Here is a 15,990-nt window from a genome sequence, read left to right as displayed (position 1 = left end):
AAATGGCCTGAGGGGAGGAATAGAAGGATTTATATGTACAAATGCCCCAAGAGAACTTCTCCTGTGAAATTTTCCCCAAAATAAATATTTTTCTGATCAGCTTTGGATAGAGAGAACGCATTATTCCATTAGATATAGGCAAGAATCAGTCACTGTATGAAACACAGACCAGATGCATTCCCTTTATACTTTATACCATCAAACTGCCTTTTATCCACATTCCCCACATGAAAATCTGTCTTCAAAATCCTCCTGGAAACAAAATCAATATAATAATAATTTTTATAATGAGTAGAAAAATGTGCAAGAAGAGGAAGGACGTTTTTATATCCTCTAATGAAATGCTGTGCCCAGATTGGTAGGCTAGCACTGCCTCTGGGCCAGTATGGTGTGTGCTGAAATGCAGAATGATATCAGTTCACTTGCTCAGCCTACAACTACTTGCTGGCACAAAACTTCTGATAATCCAATAAATATGTGCAGCCTCCGAATGCAACCAGTTTCATATGAGCTAGCTCACCTGTTTTGCCAGGGTATTGCAGCTCCAGGTGTTACCGTCCCAAAATCTGGAGCTCCTCTAAATGGCTTGCCTAAATGCCAAAGTGACAGAAGTAGAATAGAAAATGTATGCTCCTGGCTGTTAGTCTATCTACTGCATAACCCATCTTTCCTTCCGCACTGTGAAAAAGCGTTAGAATTACATTGTTTTCTAGAAGTGAAAAACACAGGAGAAAAGGATCATCTAATACCACTTTAGACACTTTTACAATAATTGTTTCTACTCCTAATTCTAGAGTAGTTTATAGGCAAGGATTTTGATAATTTTTGTCTCTGGATTTTAGGCCTTGTTCTGTTTCCCTGTACCTCATATTAACCTCATATGTATTGGCAACTAGCAAAAGTCTTGTCTGTAATACAAAGGAGAGTCTGGATGAATTGGGAAGTACAAGTTAATTGTGAACATAATTGCACTTCTGGTGGATAATTGCAATTGTAAGTCAAGCAAGACAGCTTCTAACACTTGGGTCAGGTTTTTAATTCTGTGATCTAAATTATTAATGAGGATATTTTCATAAGCTTTCTGCATAAAAAGTGACTTCATAACAGAGAGGTCAGCTGGTCTTGTCTTCTAGCCTTTATCATTCTCAGTGATAATCAGAAGCTGTTTTCCCATAAATATATGCTGTTTTTATGCATCCTGACATACACACCAGACGTAGGTGGTGAATTACTTAGAAGCTTTATGAAGCAAAAATTAATTCTGTACGTTCTAGTTCAAAGAGTGATTTAATACCTTGGGAATCTTGAAAGCCATATCGAGTCTATTATGGAAAGCCCAATGCAGGCCACTTTTCACAGTGTGGCTGCAGTCAGATGAAGTGGCATGTTGCATAAAGAAAACAAGTTGATCAGTACAAGCCTGTATAACAATATCATATAAATCAGTAGTGTTTCCATGTCTGATAGACAGCTGCATTGAACACATTATATCTTGAGACTGATACAGTGTCAATATAAGAGAATTTGAGACAAGCAGCAAGGTTGATTAGGAGTATAATGATTTTTAGAAGAGGAGAGTGAAAGGTTGAGATTATTGATGCAGAAGATGGATTGAAAACTTCTATAACCTGTCTCCTAAAGCAAGATTTAAGAGCCCATCCAGTATCTTCAAATAGAAAATATTCAAAACAAGTACACTAGAATTTTGTTTTGTACCTGAAACACAAAGAAATGACGGAATTCAAAGTCACAAATATGGAAATTTAAGATAATCAGAAAGATATTTGGCACCCTTTTCAATTAGAATTTTAAACAATAAACATATGAAGTTTTATAAAAGATAAATCACTTTAAAGTGCATGAGTTAAACAGCCAAACATATGCTTCCTCTATAATGGTTTATTGCATCTTCTTGGGGTGTGTCTTGGCTCATTGGCATTATGAACATTGAGTAAGAGTCAGGATATTGGACAAAATGGGCAATTATTTATATTCATGGTGACAGTTTTTCTTCCTTTGGCAATCTGAATTAAGTTGTTATAATTTATCTCTGCTCTGTTTGTCAAGAAAAAAGAATGGATGACAGCTCTGATTTCCCTTTCTGTCCCCAGAAAGTAGATGTCATAGTTGCCTTTCAGAGATTCAAAGGGTCAAATATTTTGAAGACACTTTCATTCACATATCATGTTAATAAGGTCTGAGACTACAGAAAATATTGAATTCTGTGCTTCTTTTCTGGCATTTTGCTACTTAGATGAATGAGAGATGGTATACTTCACGATTTCAGGGATGTTGAGTTGGAAGCACTTACTGGCTGTGTTTTTGTCTAAAAACACTCATACCTTGAAAATTTTTCTGCCTCTGTCTCAATTTCTGTATTGAGACAACTATTAAGAGTCTTACCATGATAATATGAAGAACTTAATACATTCCTAAGAAGTTTTCTTAAAAAAAAATAAAAAATTCTTAACAAGTGTCTCCTCCTCCTACTCCAATTTATGTAACAAAAAATTCCAAGCCTAAAATGTAACTCTTCTTGATCAGAGCACTTGAAAGCTGAATCACAATCTGAATTCAGAAGCTACTTTTTCTCTCCACAGATTCAAAAGCTGAAATCCCATTTGTGTTAGCTGTCAAATTAGCTAGCTATGGTTGTGATTAGAATGTCTTAAAGAGAGAATTTCTGCTCAATGGGATTTTCTGGGGAAAAAAGAAATAAATTCTGTTGCGGAGTTAAAGGAATAAATACTGGAATTTCCCCCCTTGCCCTTCCCCCAAAATAACCCCCAAATTATTACCTATAGTCTGTTAAAATCAGAGAATATTAATGTTGAAAATGCAGGTCAAGCAAGTCAAGAGCAAGTTATTTAGTACCATGTCCAGGCCAGTCTTGAGTTTTGATTGTTTTCTTCAGGGTGCAATTTCTTCTCCTGATTTATGATATCAGAATTTTCCAGGTACCAGCTGGTGCCTGTTGTAGCTTGTCCTTTTCCTGAGCAGAGATTTTGCTCCCTGATGCCACTAAGGTTCTCAGGTGCTGCCAGAGAGCTACTCCTGCTGCCAGGAGGTTCTCCTTGACCCCAGTGCCTGACAGAAAGATGACTCCAAACAGGGTGGATCCCCTGCAGGTGCAGGTATGCACACATGTCTGTGTTAAAAGGTACTGTTAGCCAGTGTTTTGCTCATCTTTTCCCCCAAGGAACACCCTAACTCACCAGCTGCTCCTCAGTTGGATTCAGTATCCCTGCTCCCAGCCTGCAGGGCGGTGCCTGTCAGTCTAACCAGTGGGCCTTGTCCTCCGCAGCCTATTCAGCTGTGGGAGACCACGTCACAGGCTTTGTTAAATTAAAATAGCACACACTGCTCATCCTTCATTCACCAAACCAGTCCTGTATTCATGCTAAGCTCTCAGGTGACACAGTTCAAATGTTTATTCCTGGTCATTTCTTGTTTTCAATATCCTGGGAGTCGTTTTCTGAAGAATTTGACCTATGACCTTCCCAGGCACTGAGGGTGATTAACCTGTATTTACCTGGAGTAATGAGTGCAGAATTTGAGCTGTTTGTTCAATGACCATGGTCAGAAGTTTGACTTATTATCTGATTAATTTTTCTCCCTCTTTGCCTCACTGCTTGGCTAAAAATACTCCGTTAGAACAATGCAAAGGGTCTGGGATTAAAATTCTGTTAACTCAGAAAAAAAACTGTTCTAAGGACAATTAATTTGAGGTTACTTGAGAACTTCCATACCTGTAACTGTTTAAACATGGAATGTGGAAATGCTGGTTAGAGTGCTCTCAATAAGCAGAAGGGAAGGTAATAAGAGGCAAATCACAAGTGTTCATAAAATATAGCATGACTTTGAGCACTGTAATAAACAGGCTATTCAGTCTTGCTACGGTACAAATACCGGTGGTAGTAAATCTGTCAGACACTCTGCAATGCTGTGAGGAAAGAAAGAGGTTGAAGGACATTCAATTGGACAAGGCCACAGCCAAGAGAGTTTGATAAAAACCTGCACATAACTAGAAGGCATTAGGGGCTAAAATGGAGGCAGAGTCATTGGTGTGATTCACAAGTGTCTGACAGAGAACGATCAAATAAAATTAAGGGAGAGTCTATCAGTAAAGATTGAATAAGATGTGGACACACTCCCATGTGAATCTGAAGGACAGCCCATGAGCTCTGAAAACTGAAGAGACTAAGTAACAAATATGAAAATTTTATCAGTCCCATATGAGCAGGGAAGTAAAGGGAATGCTTTTATGAGAATCCATGTGCCTAGCAGCTGTGATGCTCTGAAGAGGATCCACTGAAATTTCTGTGGAAAAGTTGCTGCTAATCCCAGTCAAGGTAGATCAAGACATTAGTGTGAGTACAGGCCATGTTTGTCAGAGTAATTTGTCCAGGAAGAAAGGTGGAATGGACAAGGAATGGTTGAACCAGTGCAGGACCATAGGGGGTACTTAGTAGTACTCAGTAGTATTCAGTAAGCCATTAGCTGTGCATGGGAACCTATGGAAATGTGTTAGCTGAATATCTGTTTTCCTTCACAGGAGGAGTTAATTAGTTAATTGGTCATACTTGGAAGTGATGGAGTATGGGGCTATACTATTCCATTCAGGAGAGCATGCTGGGCTTATGTACTTTGATTTTATTAGAGCTAAAATACTGTCATGTTCTGTATTTTACAACATAACATGCGAAAGTTCACTTTGGTTTTCCGTGTTTGTCAAGAGGTTGTTTTCTTTGTCTCACTTAGATATTTCACTTGCCGGAGCCTCGAGTATGTGTGGAGCCCGTCTTGTTCTCACACAGATTGTTGCCCTTCTGATGAAGAGGTTTCACCACACAAGGCGAGACTGGAGAGGAAGCCTGTCAAATGTGCTGCTGCCCGTCCTCTTTGTTGCGCTGGCAATGGCCTTGTTTAGTGTGAAGCCGCTGGCTATCGATTATCCTTCTCTCAAGCTGACACCAAGACTTTACGACAATGCAGAATCCTTCTTTAGGTAAAGAGCTCATCCATCATCATCAATATCCAGGGCTCTGGGACCTTTACCCTTGAGTTCTCCTATTGTAAAGACCTTCTTGTATTCTAGAAAGAATGATAGGTTACTTTTTGCAATAGTTATGTGGAGTTTTTTTATAGATGTTTAATACACTTTTATAGATTATTATAAGGTAAAGATAAAATTAGAAAAGCTTTGTGTGTGAAGGATTTTCTGGAGGAAAGGGCAAAGGCTTTGGAGAAGATTGAACTCAAATCAATACCAGCCATGACCATTTATATGTAAATGAACAAGTGTATTTGAACAAGCATATTTGAACATGCCTTTGCATGCTTCATTTTAAAAAAATTGCTTAGGCCTGAAGTTATTTTCTCAGAACAATTATTGGGTTTGAAAATGCCACACGGTATTTACAAAGCCTGCTGCTCTTCTTACTCAACCTAATTCTGTATGTTCAGCTTCAAAACCAACTAGATTGTTTATTTATTTATTTATTTTTAATGTGCGGTGTCTACGGAATTAATCTATATATAGAGTGCTAATCACACATATAAGTCACTTTCTTTATTGTGCAAATATACAGTTGAACATAGCAAGATGTTGTTTGAATTTATAAATATAATAAAAATTTATTTTATAAGCATGAAAACACTTTAGCAATGCCAACAGCTAGAAATGCATGACTATAAGGAGAAGGATGCCCATGAATAGATGTTGAGATTTGTTTAGCCATAATTGTAATGAATTTTCTTTACATGTCATAGAGTTCTTTGAAATGAGATTATTTTGGTATGTTTCCTATGCATGGATTCTATAGTGCTTTAATTTCTTGGAAAATATATAGGACCTTGAGACTGAAGGTTAATACAGCTACACATATTAACATGTCTTTATTTATTTTATTTTTTTATTTTTCTTTCCTCTTCACTCCTTATACTCCTATGGTCCTCTTTGAGCAGCACTGAAGGTGGTGACCTAGGAAAACTTTCTCAGGTTCTACTGGGATATTTCTCTGATTGGGACCACAGATGCACAAGTTCACAACATGGGTAATTGTAACTAATGTAACAATTTCCTTAAATATTGAACATTTAATATTTTTTTTTCTTTCTGTGTAATGGATTCTCTTAGCCTTTTTTTGGCAGCATGGAGTTAGTGACAAATCGTTTCTGATAAAGGAGCTGGCACTCAGGTGAAGAACAAAGTAGGCTTTACTGTTAAAGGTCTAATCCATACATCTTAAAAGCCAGTGGCAGTTTTCCTCTTAATTTCAGGATGATTTTGATAAAGCCTGATGTCCATATGAAAGATGAATAGACAATAAAGAAAATATTTGTTATGAAGTATTCTAGATTTCCAAATTCAGGAATGAAGTGGTGACAATGCTTTAATAATTGCTGCAAATATGACACATGAAGCTCATTTGATGCCTATATAAATATTTTTAATAAATAAACTTTGATAAAAGTAAGTAAAATTTGTATAACTCTAGACACAGCTGCTGCTGTGATGAAATGCTAAGAAGGCGTTAGAATGCCAGATCTGCTCATTACTCTCTGGATTTCTTCTGTTAAGAGACATATTCCTTTCATTTCCAAGTTATAATTTTTATTACATTTATTCCTATTAGAAAAAATAATTCATGCTGGCAGATGGAATCTATGTCACCTCAGGATTCATGCAGATGTGTGTCTGAACAGGAGGTATGTAAATTTTATTTACTTATATATGTAAAAAATGTGTGTATATTACTTATAATTCCTTGGCTGCTGTTTTTGAAGGGTTGGTGAAAGTGATGAGGAAATAAATCCTCACAGGTCCGACTTTGTTATGATTGGAGGTTTACTTCTGTTTCACTTAATGAAATTGTACAGAGTTTTCTTGTTTATATATATACGAACACATATGTGCACTAGAAATGGCTATAGATTGATCTGAAATAAGAGGATCAGAGGCAGCTGAACTATTTTCAGCAGATGCAACTTACTTTAAATGTGTTATAGGACTGAGTAAGAAAAACCTTCATGTAAAACAAGGTTAAAATATAACACTTCCTTAACATCTGGAATACTTTCAAAGGGAAGGATGCATGAACCTAGCTGGTAGAACCCACCAGGGAATTTACACTTGAATGAGATTTAATTGTGAGAGTTTGTTTGTGGTTTGGATTTTGGATTTCAAAATACAACAGGCTTCAAGAAATGAAGGATTTTGAAAAACATAATGAATTTCAGACCTTCTTAATGAATTATTTTTCCTGCTACTTGCTCTGCGTTGAGTAGTAGACAAAAATATGAAACTGCATCTGAGGTGACAAATGTATTTCCCCAAAAAGGAGTATCCTACAAAAAAAGTTTATTTTATTTATGAAGATATAATTATTTAGAATAAGAGTAGCCTATGAAATATAGTGATGTAGTTTTGGGAAAAATGGAAGGAGGAAACTTATTTTTTACTTTTCTGGATGAGGAATAAGTTTGCCTCTAATACTCAAGAGACTTAAAATACAAGAAGGTTGAATAAAATACAAATGGGAACTTTCATAGGGAGAGGTCTATTAACCATGAAAACTGAAAGAAGTCACTTGACAGTGGAGGCAGAACTTTTATCTGTGAGCTATGTAAGAGCAATCTTTGAGAGTGAATTTTTATTTTCTGTAGGTTTGAGATGTCAAAGAAGCATTAAAATTTTTCTGTTTATTGGCATAAAGTACTTTGTAAAGCTTCTGAGAAAATTGAGTCTAATACCTTTCACCTTTTCTTTGGTTGTGGAATGTCCCACTGAATCATTGGAAGACATCTTCTTTTATTCTTCTGTTCAGCTCATCAATTAAATTTTTACAAGCTTATAACATAAATTAGAATTTTGCTTTCATCTCATATTTATCTGGTGCCTATTTTGTGTTTCTTCTCAGGAAAAACAAATAAAAAGCAGTCTTGCCTTTTCAATTGCTGTAAACATTCCTAAGCTTATATAAAAGTTTTGATGTTTTCAAAACAAACTAACTGACAGGGCTGCAAGGGAAATCAAAGGCATTTCTAATGTGTAGGTGGTGCAATCACTTGAGTTGCCTTATAAACATAAAAATATTAATAATTTATTGAGAATCTGTTAAAGCTGGGAAAAGCAAACAGAGTTAAAAAGAAATCCTATAAAGTCTGCATCAAAATCCAAAAATAAGGGTAAATGTAGTGCCACTGCTTTTAAAAAGAGCTTTACTTACTTTATGTATGCTTTTTTTCAGATGTGCCCAACTTTCAATACCTCTGCTCCCTATGTGAAGAATAAGAAAGGACATATTTTTTATAATCTTTCAGGGTTCCCGGTGGAAGAGTATTTAGCGAGGTCTTCCAACAAAACAAGGTAACCTTAAAATGTCTAGCCTTTGTTTATCCTTTGTGTATAAACCCCACAGTCCTTCCTGGTGGACATAGATAGGCATAGACATTTGTCACTGAGAATATAAAGGGTCGTTGTCTTTCTGTGGTGATTGTTATCAAGGTGTAGAGTTAGGCTGCGATTCAAGGTAACATGAAAGATCCTCAATGGTCACATCTCAGAACTTCCTTCAGCAGCTGCATGATGATCACCTCTAGACATATTCTGGAGTTTCTTCCAGGTAGTGAGCTATTTCAGCATCTCAGAGATGCATATCTAAACCAGGTGATCAAAATAATTTCCATTCCTCAGAGACTCAATCTAATAGAGGTGGATATGCTCCAATTAATATTGTCTTTGAAGTAGAAAGGGCTGGTGTGCCCCTGGCAATACTTCATATTCTGTGATATCAGCAACAGAGGTTATCTGCTGTATTTTGAAGTTTATTTCTTTTATTTATGTGCCTTTACAACTCAACCACTGCTGATAATGTAAGTGGAAATATTAGAGCATGTATGATTTTATTGAGGAGAAGAAAGTGTTAGCCACTTATATATTAGAAGAAAGGGCATCTGGTCTGATAGAGGTGAGCATCGTTGGATGAAAGATTCGAGCTAATATATGAATGGTTTAGGAAGAAATAAAGCTGTTCAAGATGTTTCTGAAGTCAGTAATGCCTCACTTGCTCACACCCCTTCCTGTTGATCAAAGATTTCAGCTTTCAGAAAGCAAAACTTGTTATCTAAGGGAATACCTTTGCCGGAAAAAAAGCCAATGATATTCACCCAATTAAAAACTGCATTGTCCCTCTTCTTTTTAGCAAGGAAGGAGTTTCTGAGGGGTGAAGTTTTACTTTCAGTTGAACAATAAAGCATTAGTGTACCTATCTCAACTTTACCCTTGCAAGAAAACTGCAGAGCTTAAAGTAACTTTTTTGTTACTTTAATTTCTACTATCAGATATGGTGGTTGGTCTTTTGGAGGGACGAAAAGATTTGAACTTCAAGATAAAAAATTGAATAACACCAAATCTCAGCCTCTGGCTAAGGTAAGAGTTGCACGTATGTGTGCACATCTGTATGTATGTATTGATTACTTTTTCAGGCTTCAGACATCACAGTACTTAGCAAATAATAAATCACTACATGAAATCCTTGTGCTTGAATAATTGGGAAAAAAATCCTCTGTCTCTTATCGTCTAACTGTGTTCATAATTCTTGAAGCAATCACCTGTGTTTGAGAAACTGTTTTAAATTAGTCAAATGATATACCTTTTTTTTTTTTTCTTCAGTCCCAGTGAACCCATTTTAGAATCTCAGTTTAAATCTTGCTTTTAGGTAGTCAGGCAAATAATATTTTTTGTTTGTATTCTGCAAAAAGCTGATGTCAGAATTGGCCAAAGTGCATTGAACATCACAGTAATGGGTTGCAGTTGATGCTTTTTCATGCCTACAAGGGTTACTTTACTTTGCTTCATTTCTCTCACCACCCTCCCTCTAAGAGTAAAGAGATCTTCCAGGAGCAGCTCCTTCTGCATAACAAACATACTATTCTTTTTTCAAATGAACCTTTCTAAAATGTTCCAAGGGATATAAAATCCACTGCATTGGTAAGTGCTTGTTAGCCTCCAGGTCTCATCCCAAGTTTTCACAATACGGAGATACTGTACCTCTCATGGCCACTGCATACCAAAAGGCCTTAAGGAAAAGCCCTTAATTTCAGTTGTGCTTAGAATAATCCTTCTTTGATTTCTGGGATCCATTCAAATGTAGATGCATTACAAGTAGAGGAACAGCAGTCTTGGAGAAGTATTGATGCATATCAGTGAGAGGTCTCTGCTTTTGTATTTTCCAGATTCTAGATTAGGATATGAAAGAAAGATGCTTCTGCCTTTAATTTTTTTTAATGTAAATATAGATTTTATGTGCTCTTATTAAAAAAAAAAAAAAAAGTAAACAAGGAACAGCATAAATAAGCTCCATCCCAAAATCCATTTTGAAACAAAGTGTTAGGAAAAAATATATATTTTCTCCAGTTCAATGTAGTTTCATGCTTAGTTTTTCAAAATCACTTCCTGTTTCTAATGCCTTTTCCATAAAATTTGTTAGAAATCTCCCTATTTTATATACAAATCTGAGCATACACAGATTTTCATTTTGGTCATTTGTAATCTCTCTTCTAGTTCCATATATTTTATAGCTTTGAACTCCAGTTCCATCATTCCTTTATGAGAAACCTGAAAGTTTTCAGCAATATTTTTTTTTCTGACTTCAATTTTTCCTGGGTATCTTTAATCATTTTAGTTTCTTGTTTTGACACGCTTGCACTGTGGTCCTTTTTTTTTAGTGTTGGGTATAGAGCACCACCTGCCATCCGGATAAGGATAAATTATAGTTATACTCTGAGTAAGTAAGCTTCATATTTCAGACCCAAAGCAAATAGTGAAGTAAATTTATAAAGGGCACTGTGTTATCTAAAGCATCTCCTGGAAATGTCTTTCAAGGGATGCAATGTCAAGTTATTGCATTAACCTTTCAGTAACTAATGACCAGATTTTTACTTTGACCTTTCAGGTCTGTTCATGAGACAGTAAATGTACCATTTACATAGCCTGGTATGAAAGAAAATGAGAAATTTGCATTTAAAGAGAATTACTGTATGATTCACTTCATTTTAGAAAATTTCTGAACCTTTATACATTCTTTTCCAATACTTGAAATGCCAGCAATTTTTCTTGTTCAAATTAAAAATTATTTATTTAGTAACTATTTTACCTAATCATACTGTGCTGTATATGCATGCACATGAAGAATGTGTATGTGTGCATACAAGAGAAAATATATCTATGACATGACAAATATGGCTAATTAAAACATTGATTATTGGCATTCATTAATGATTGGTGCTATGTAGCAAAAGAACAACTTCTCAATTTTTTGTATTTTCTTGACTGTTTATTCTTTGGCTTCCTTTGGTAATATGGCCAAAAAATTGTTCAATAATAGCTTCAGAGTTGCTGTTTTTCATAACATAATGAAATATAGGAAGAACATGTAATTTTAAATACTGCTGAAAGGCAAATTGTTCTGTTCACATGTCATTTGGAAGTATATTTTTTGGAGTATATTTTTCCAATCCCAAAGGTTGGGACTTGAGGCGTTACAGTAGAGTAATTGTATAAGTGTCCAGAGGAAAAAATTACATCTTTCTAGTTTAGTATCAATCATGAATCTGGTCCAGCAATCCTTAGGGACTTCTCTGCTCCTTCTCAGCCTTTCTTCTTGATAAGCCATATGTTAGCTGAAATGTCAGTCTAACTTTATTCTAGAATATTAATGACAAGTAAAATATTATGTAATAATGTAAAACATGTCTTCACAGAACTTCAATCTGATGTGGTGAGGGGTTGTGTTTTTCCTTGGGAAAGAATTTTCCTAACTATGGATAGAATATAAAGTAAAAATTAATTATATTGATATATATAGTTTTCTGTTCCTCATTTCTTTTCTGCTATCTGTAAATAATTACCTGTGTGGCACAAAAGAAATATGAAAGATGTTTCAGCTAGAGCTAGTACATTTCCTTTGTTTTTATATTTTACCTTTGTTAATAATTTTGAATAAGAAACAAGTCTTTAGAAAAAAGACCTTAAATGTACCTTCTGAAGTAAACAACCTTAAATGTCTATTTTTCCTGTTTATAATAAATTAAATATCCATTTGGTTATTTCCTCATGGCTTGATTCAGTTAAATAATGCAGCTTGGAGGATAATTCCAGTTAACTTGTTGGATATTAAAATATATTGTTACACACAATGCTGTATTGTGGTATTCATTTAGATACTGGTTGCATTACTTTCTTTCAAAAGTGCTCTCTGAACATTTGTGACCTTTCCCCTGTTGTTGTTCTGTGTTGTCAGAATTTTGCTTTGTTGTTTTTTTTAATTGCCTTTTTCCCCCAATACAACAGACACAATTGCAGTGGAGTTTCATTATGTATGCATGTAAAACTTTTTATTTTGTGAAAAACTTTCAACAGCCAATAGAATTAGAGATGGGTGTATGCAGCTGCAAAAAAGACAGGTTACCCTTGATCACTTGTTTCTGTCTTTTTGCCCTGATTGCTACAGAAGCAATCAGGAGGTCCTGCAGTGCAAAGATTTTCAGTTTTCCTTGTGAATCTTAGTTTTTCTTCACTATCTTTTGTTAACAATGGCTCTTGTTGATTAATGAATGTGAGACCTAGTTTGTGGAATAATTTGTGGGAACTAAACTAGAGAAGAACAAAGGACTTTCATGACTTTGCAAAGAGAAGATATTAGTTTTTGTTCTTTTTTCTTTTCTTTAAATGTGGGGAAATAGTGGTTTGAAACGTTTGAGTACCATGTGCCATTTCATTACATGGCATGTGGAAGATATCCAGGGAATCAGGCACAGCTTACATGGATTTATGAAAGGCAGATCCTGTGTGACCAACCTGACCTTCTACGACAAAGTGACCTGCTTACCAGCTGAGGGAAAGGCTGTGAATGTTGTCTGTCCAGACTCCAGTATAGCATTTGACACTGTCTCCTGCAGTATGCTCCTTGTAAAACTGGCTCCTTGTGGCTTGGATGGCTGACTCTTTGATGGCTAAAAAACAGTATGGCTGGGCAAGAGAGCTGTGGTGCTACATCCTCTTGGTGGCTGGTCACTAGCTGTGTTCCCCGGGGCTCCGTTTTGGGGCTGGTCCTAATTAACATCCTTGTTGATGATCTGGATGTGAGCACCCTCAGTAAATATGCAGATGATACTAAGATGTATAGGGATATTGATCTGCTTGTGAAGGTATGAATGCTTTTCAAAGAGACTTGGACAGACTCCATCATTGGGCTGAGGATAACTGCACAAGGTTCTAGAAGGTGAAATGCTGTGTCCAGAACTTGTGTCCTAGCAGCCCCATGCAGTGCTACAGGCTGGTGGTAGAGTGGCTTGAGAGTTTTCAGCAGAAAAGGGACCTGAGGGTCCTGGTTAACCCCCAGATGAATATGAACCAGTGTGTCCAGGTAGTGACATCTTGGCCTGTATCAAGAGTAGCATAGCCAGCAGGATCAGAGCAGTGATTTTCTCCTTGTATTCAGCATTGATGAGGCTGTACCTCAAGTACTGTGTTCAGTTCTGGGCACCTCACTTGAAAATAATACTGAGGTGCTGAAGCGTATCCAAAGGAGGGCAGCAAGGCTTGTGAAGCGTCTAGAGAAAATGTCTGATGAGAAGTGGCTGAGGGAGATGGGTTTCCTGGTTAACCCCCAGATGAATATGAACCAGTGTGTCCAGGTAGTGACATCTTGGCCTGTATCAAGAGTAGCATAGCCAGCAGGATCAGAGCAGTGATTTTCTCCTTGTATTCAGCATTGGTGAGGCTGTACCTCAAGTACTGTGTTCAGTTCTGGGCACCTCACTTGAAAATAATACTGAGGTGCTGAAGCGTATCCAAAGGAGGGCAGCAAGGGAGGGCAGCAAGGCTTGTGAAGCGTCTGATGAGAAGTGGCTGAGGGAGGTGGGTGTGTTTAGTCTTGAGAACAAGAAGCTCAGGGGGGACCTCACTCCTGTCTACAACTCCCTGAAAGAAGGCTATAGGGAGGTGGTGGCGGGTCTCTTCTGCTGTGCCTGCAGAGAGAACAAGAGAGAATTGTCATGAGCTGAAACAGGCAAAATTCAGATTCAGATTAGATATCGGAAAAAATCACTCTTACAGAGGTCAGGAATTGGAATAGTTTTCCCAGGGAGTTGGTGGAGTCATCCCTGGAGGTGTTTAAGAAGTGTTTGGATCTGATGTTGGGTGATGTGGTTTAGTGTTCTAGGAGTTACAACAGTAGTGCTGGGTTAGTGGTTGGACTTGGTGATATTAAAGGTCTCTTCCAGCCTTGATGATTTGATGATGCTGTTGAGATTTCAAGCAGTTGTGAATACCACATAAAGAGTAGAAAATATGAAAGATAATGCAGGAAAGCATAATGGGAGATCAAAGCTGCTAATTTTTTACAAAATGGCTAACAGAGCTTGTGGCAAAAAAGATTGAAGGGTGAGAGGCAGAGAAGAAATGACAGTGGACCTCAGAGTGGTTCTTGGAATTATGATCCAGGATAGATGGGAGGAAATAAAACAGACTCAGAGTATTGTAAACCTCACCTCACAAAAAAGTGGAGATTCAAACAAGTAGGTAGTCAGGATAATTAATCAGAAGAAAATTATTAAGACTGAGAAACAGAACTGAAGATAAGGCAGCCTGCACTGGGAAATAGAGGAGAATGTGTCAGAAAAAACAGTCAGACTCTGGAACTATGGTCCAAGTAAGGATTGTAGTTGGATAGTATAAGAAAAAAGAAAAAAAAAAGACAGAATCATCTGCAAGTAAATGAGAACAGCATCAAGGAATGATAAGAGAATCTTTAGGGAAGTTTCTAAGTGTATAGATGGCAATTCTAGAAACTATGATATTAAGAAAACTGAAGTCTTATAAGAGGAGTGTTAGGGCAATAAAGATGTATATTAAATCCTGTTCACTTTGCATTATGATTCAGAGTCCAGAAAGACAACGAGAATTGCCCTATCTAGGATGTACAAAATACAGAGTACAAACAGCTGATATCAAAGACAGAAAGGTTAGGAGTTTTTCAACTGTTTAAAAAAAAGGGGAGAAGAAAGGGTGCTAGATGTGAGAAAAGGATAATAATCAGATGGTTTTAAATGTCACTGAGACTGAAAATAAACATCCATAATAATTTGACGTCATTTTCAGTATGGATAATATAGATTCAAAGGCACTATGATTAACAGTAATGGGTGATAAGAATCAATTTCTAACTGCAGAGGAAACTCAAAGCTCAGTATATTTGGCTTTGGGGCATATCAAGCTCTCAGCAATGGTTTTAGCAAGTAGAAGTGTGGATTAAGAGTACTTTATCACGTCAGGGTGAAGCTGCATGATCTGAAGATAAAGTATATGTAAAGACAGAATTGTTTCCCTGTTTTTCTCAGAAAGACTGACTTGCCTTTTCTGCCTTAAAGTTTGTCTGCATCAATTTCCTCCGTGTTTAACAAGCCACTGATGCTCGATTCTGAATCATAATGCAAAGTCAACAGCTTTGTCTATGGAACAGCTTCATACCTTGTAAACAGTGTCTGCTTGATTCTTTCTTTCCCTCTCTTTCTAGAATATTCTGTTCCTAGATACTTTATGCTTTGTGCCATATGTAGGTATTATTTAGAGAAGTCTCTTTGAAATGTCAATGATTCTTCCAATTTAAGCAATAGTTTTACTCACCTTTTTGCATTTCTGATCAAATTAGTAGGTGTTATTTTCACATCATTGTCCTTTTATTTGTTCAACCACATGTGTTTAAAGGAAGGGGGACACAGTGTTCCATTAAATCAGAGAATCTCAATTTAGTAATAAACGTATGTGCACAGCTCCAACAATAGAAAACCGCTGCATGTTGTTGAAAGACTTATGCAAATCAACCAGTTCTGTCCTGCCTTGGTTGACTTTCTTCTATAAATAAAGGTCATAACAGAAGAGTTAGATATCCTTCATACAATTCTTAAAGGAATGTGAACTTTCAG

General features: G+C 36.5%; 1 protein-coding gene across 1 annotated transcript in view; it reads left to right on the top strand.

The window, feature by feature from the left end:
• ABCA13 (ATP binding cassette subfamily A member 13) overlaps positions 1–15,990 on the top strand; it is a 171,639-nt gene that overhangs the window by 95,568 nt on the left and 60,081 nt on the right. Inside the window, exons 39-43 of the mRNA XM_041475876.1 lie at positions 4,762–5,008; positions 5,968–6,057; positions 6,639–6,711; positions 8,253–8,371; positions 9,346–9,433. Coding sequence (XP_041331810.1) covers positions 4,762–5,008; positions 5,968–6,057; positions 6,639–6,711; positions 8,253–8,371; positions 9,346–9,433 — 617 coding nt within the window. The remainder of the gene's footprint in view (positions 1–4,761; positions 5,009–5,967; positions 6,058–6,638; positions 6,712–8,252; positions 8,372–9,345; positions 9,434–15,990) is intronic.

The sequence above is a fragment of the Pyrgilauda ruficollis genome, unplaced genomic scaffold (genome assembly GCF_017590135.1).
Source record: "Pyrgilauda ruficollis isolate IOZ18807 unplaced genomic scaffold, ASM1759013v1 scaffold37, whole genome shotgun sequence".
Taxonomy (NCBI): domain Eukaryota; kingdom Metazoa; phylum Chordata; class Aves; order Passeriformes; family Passeridae; genus Pyrgilauda; species Pyrgilauda ruficollis.
This window is presented reverse-complemented; position numbering and strand designations above follow the sequence as displayed.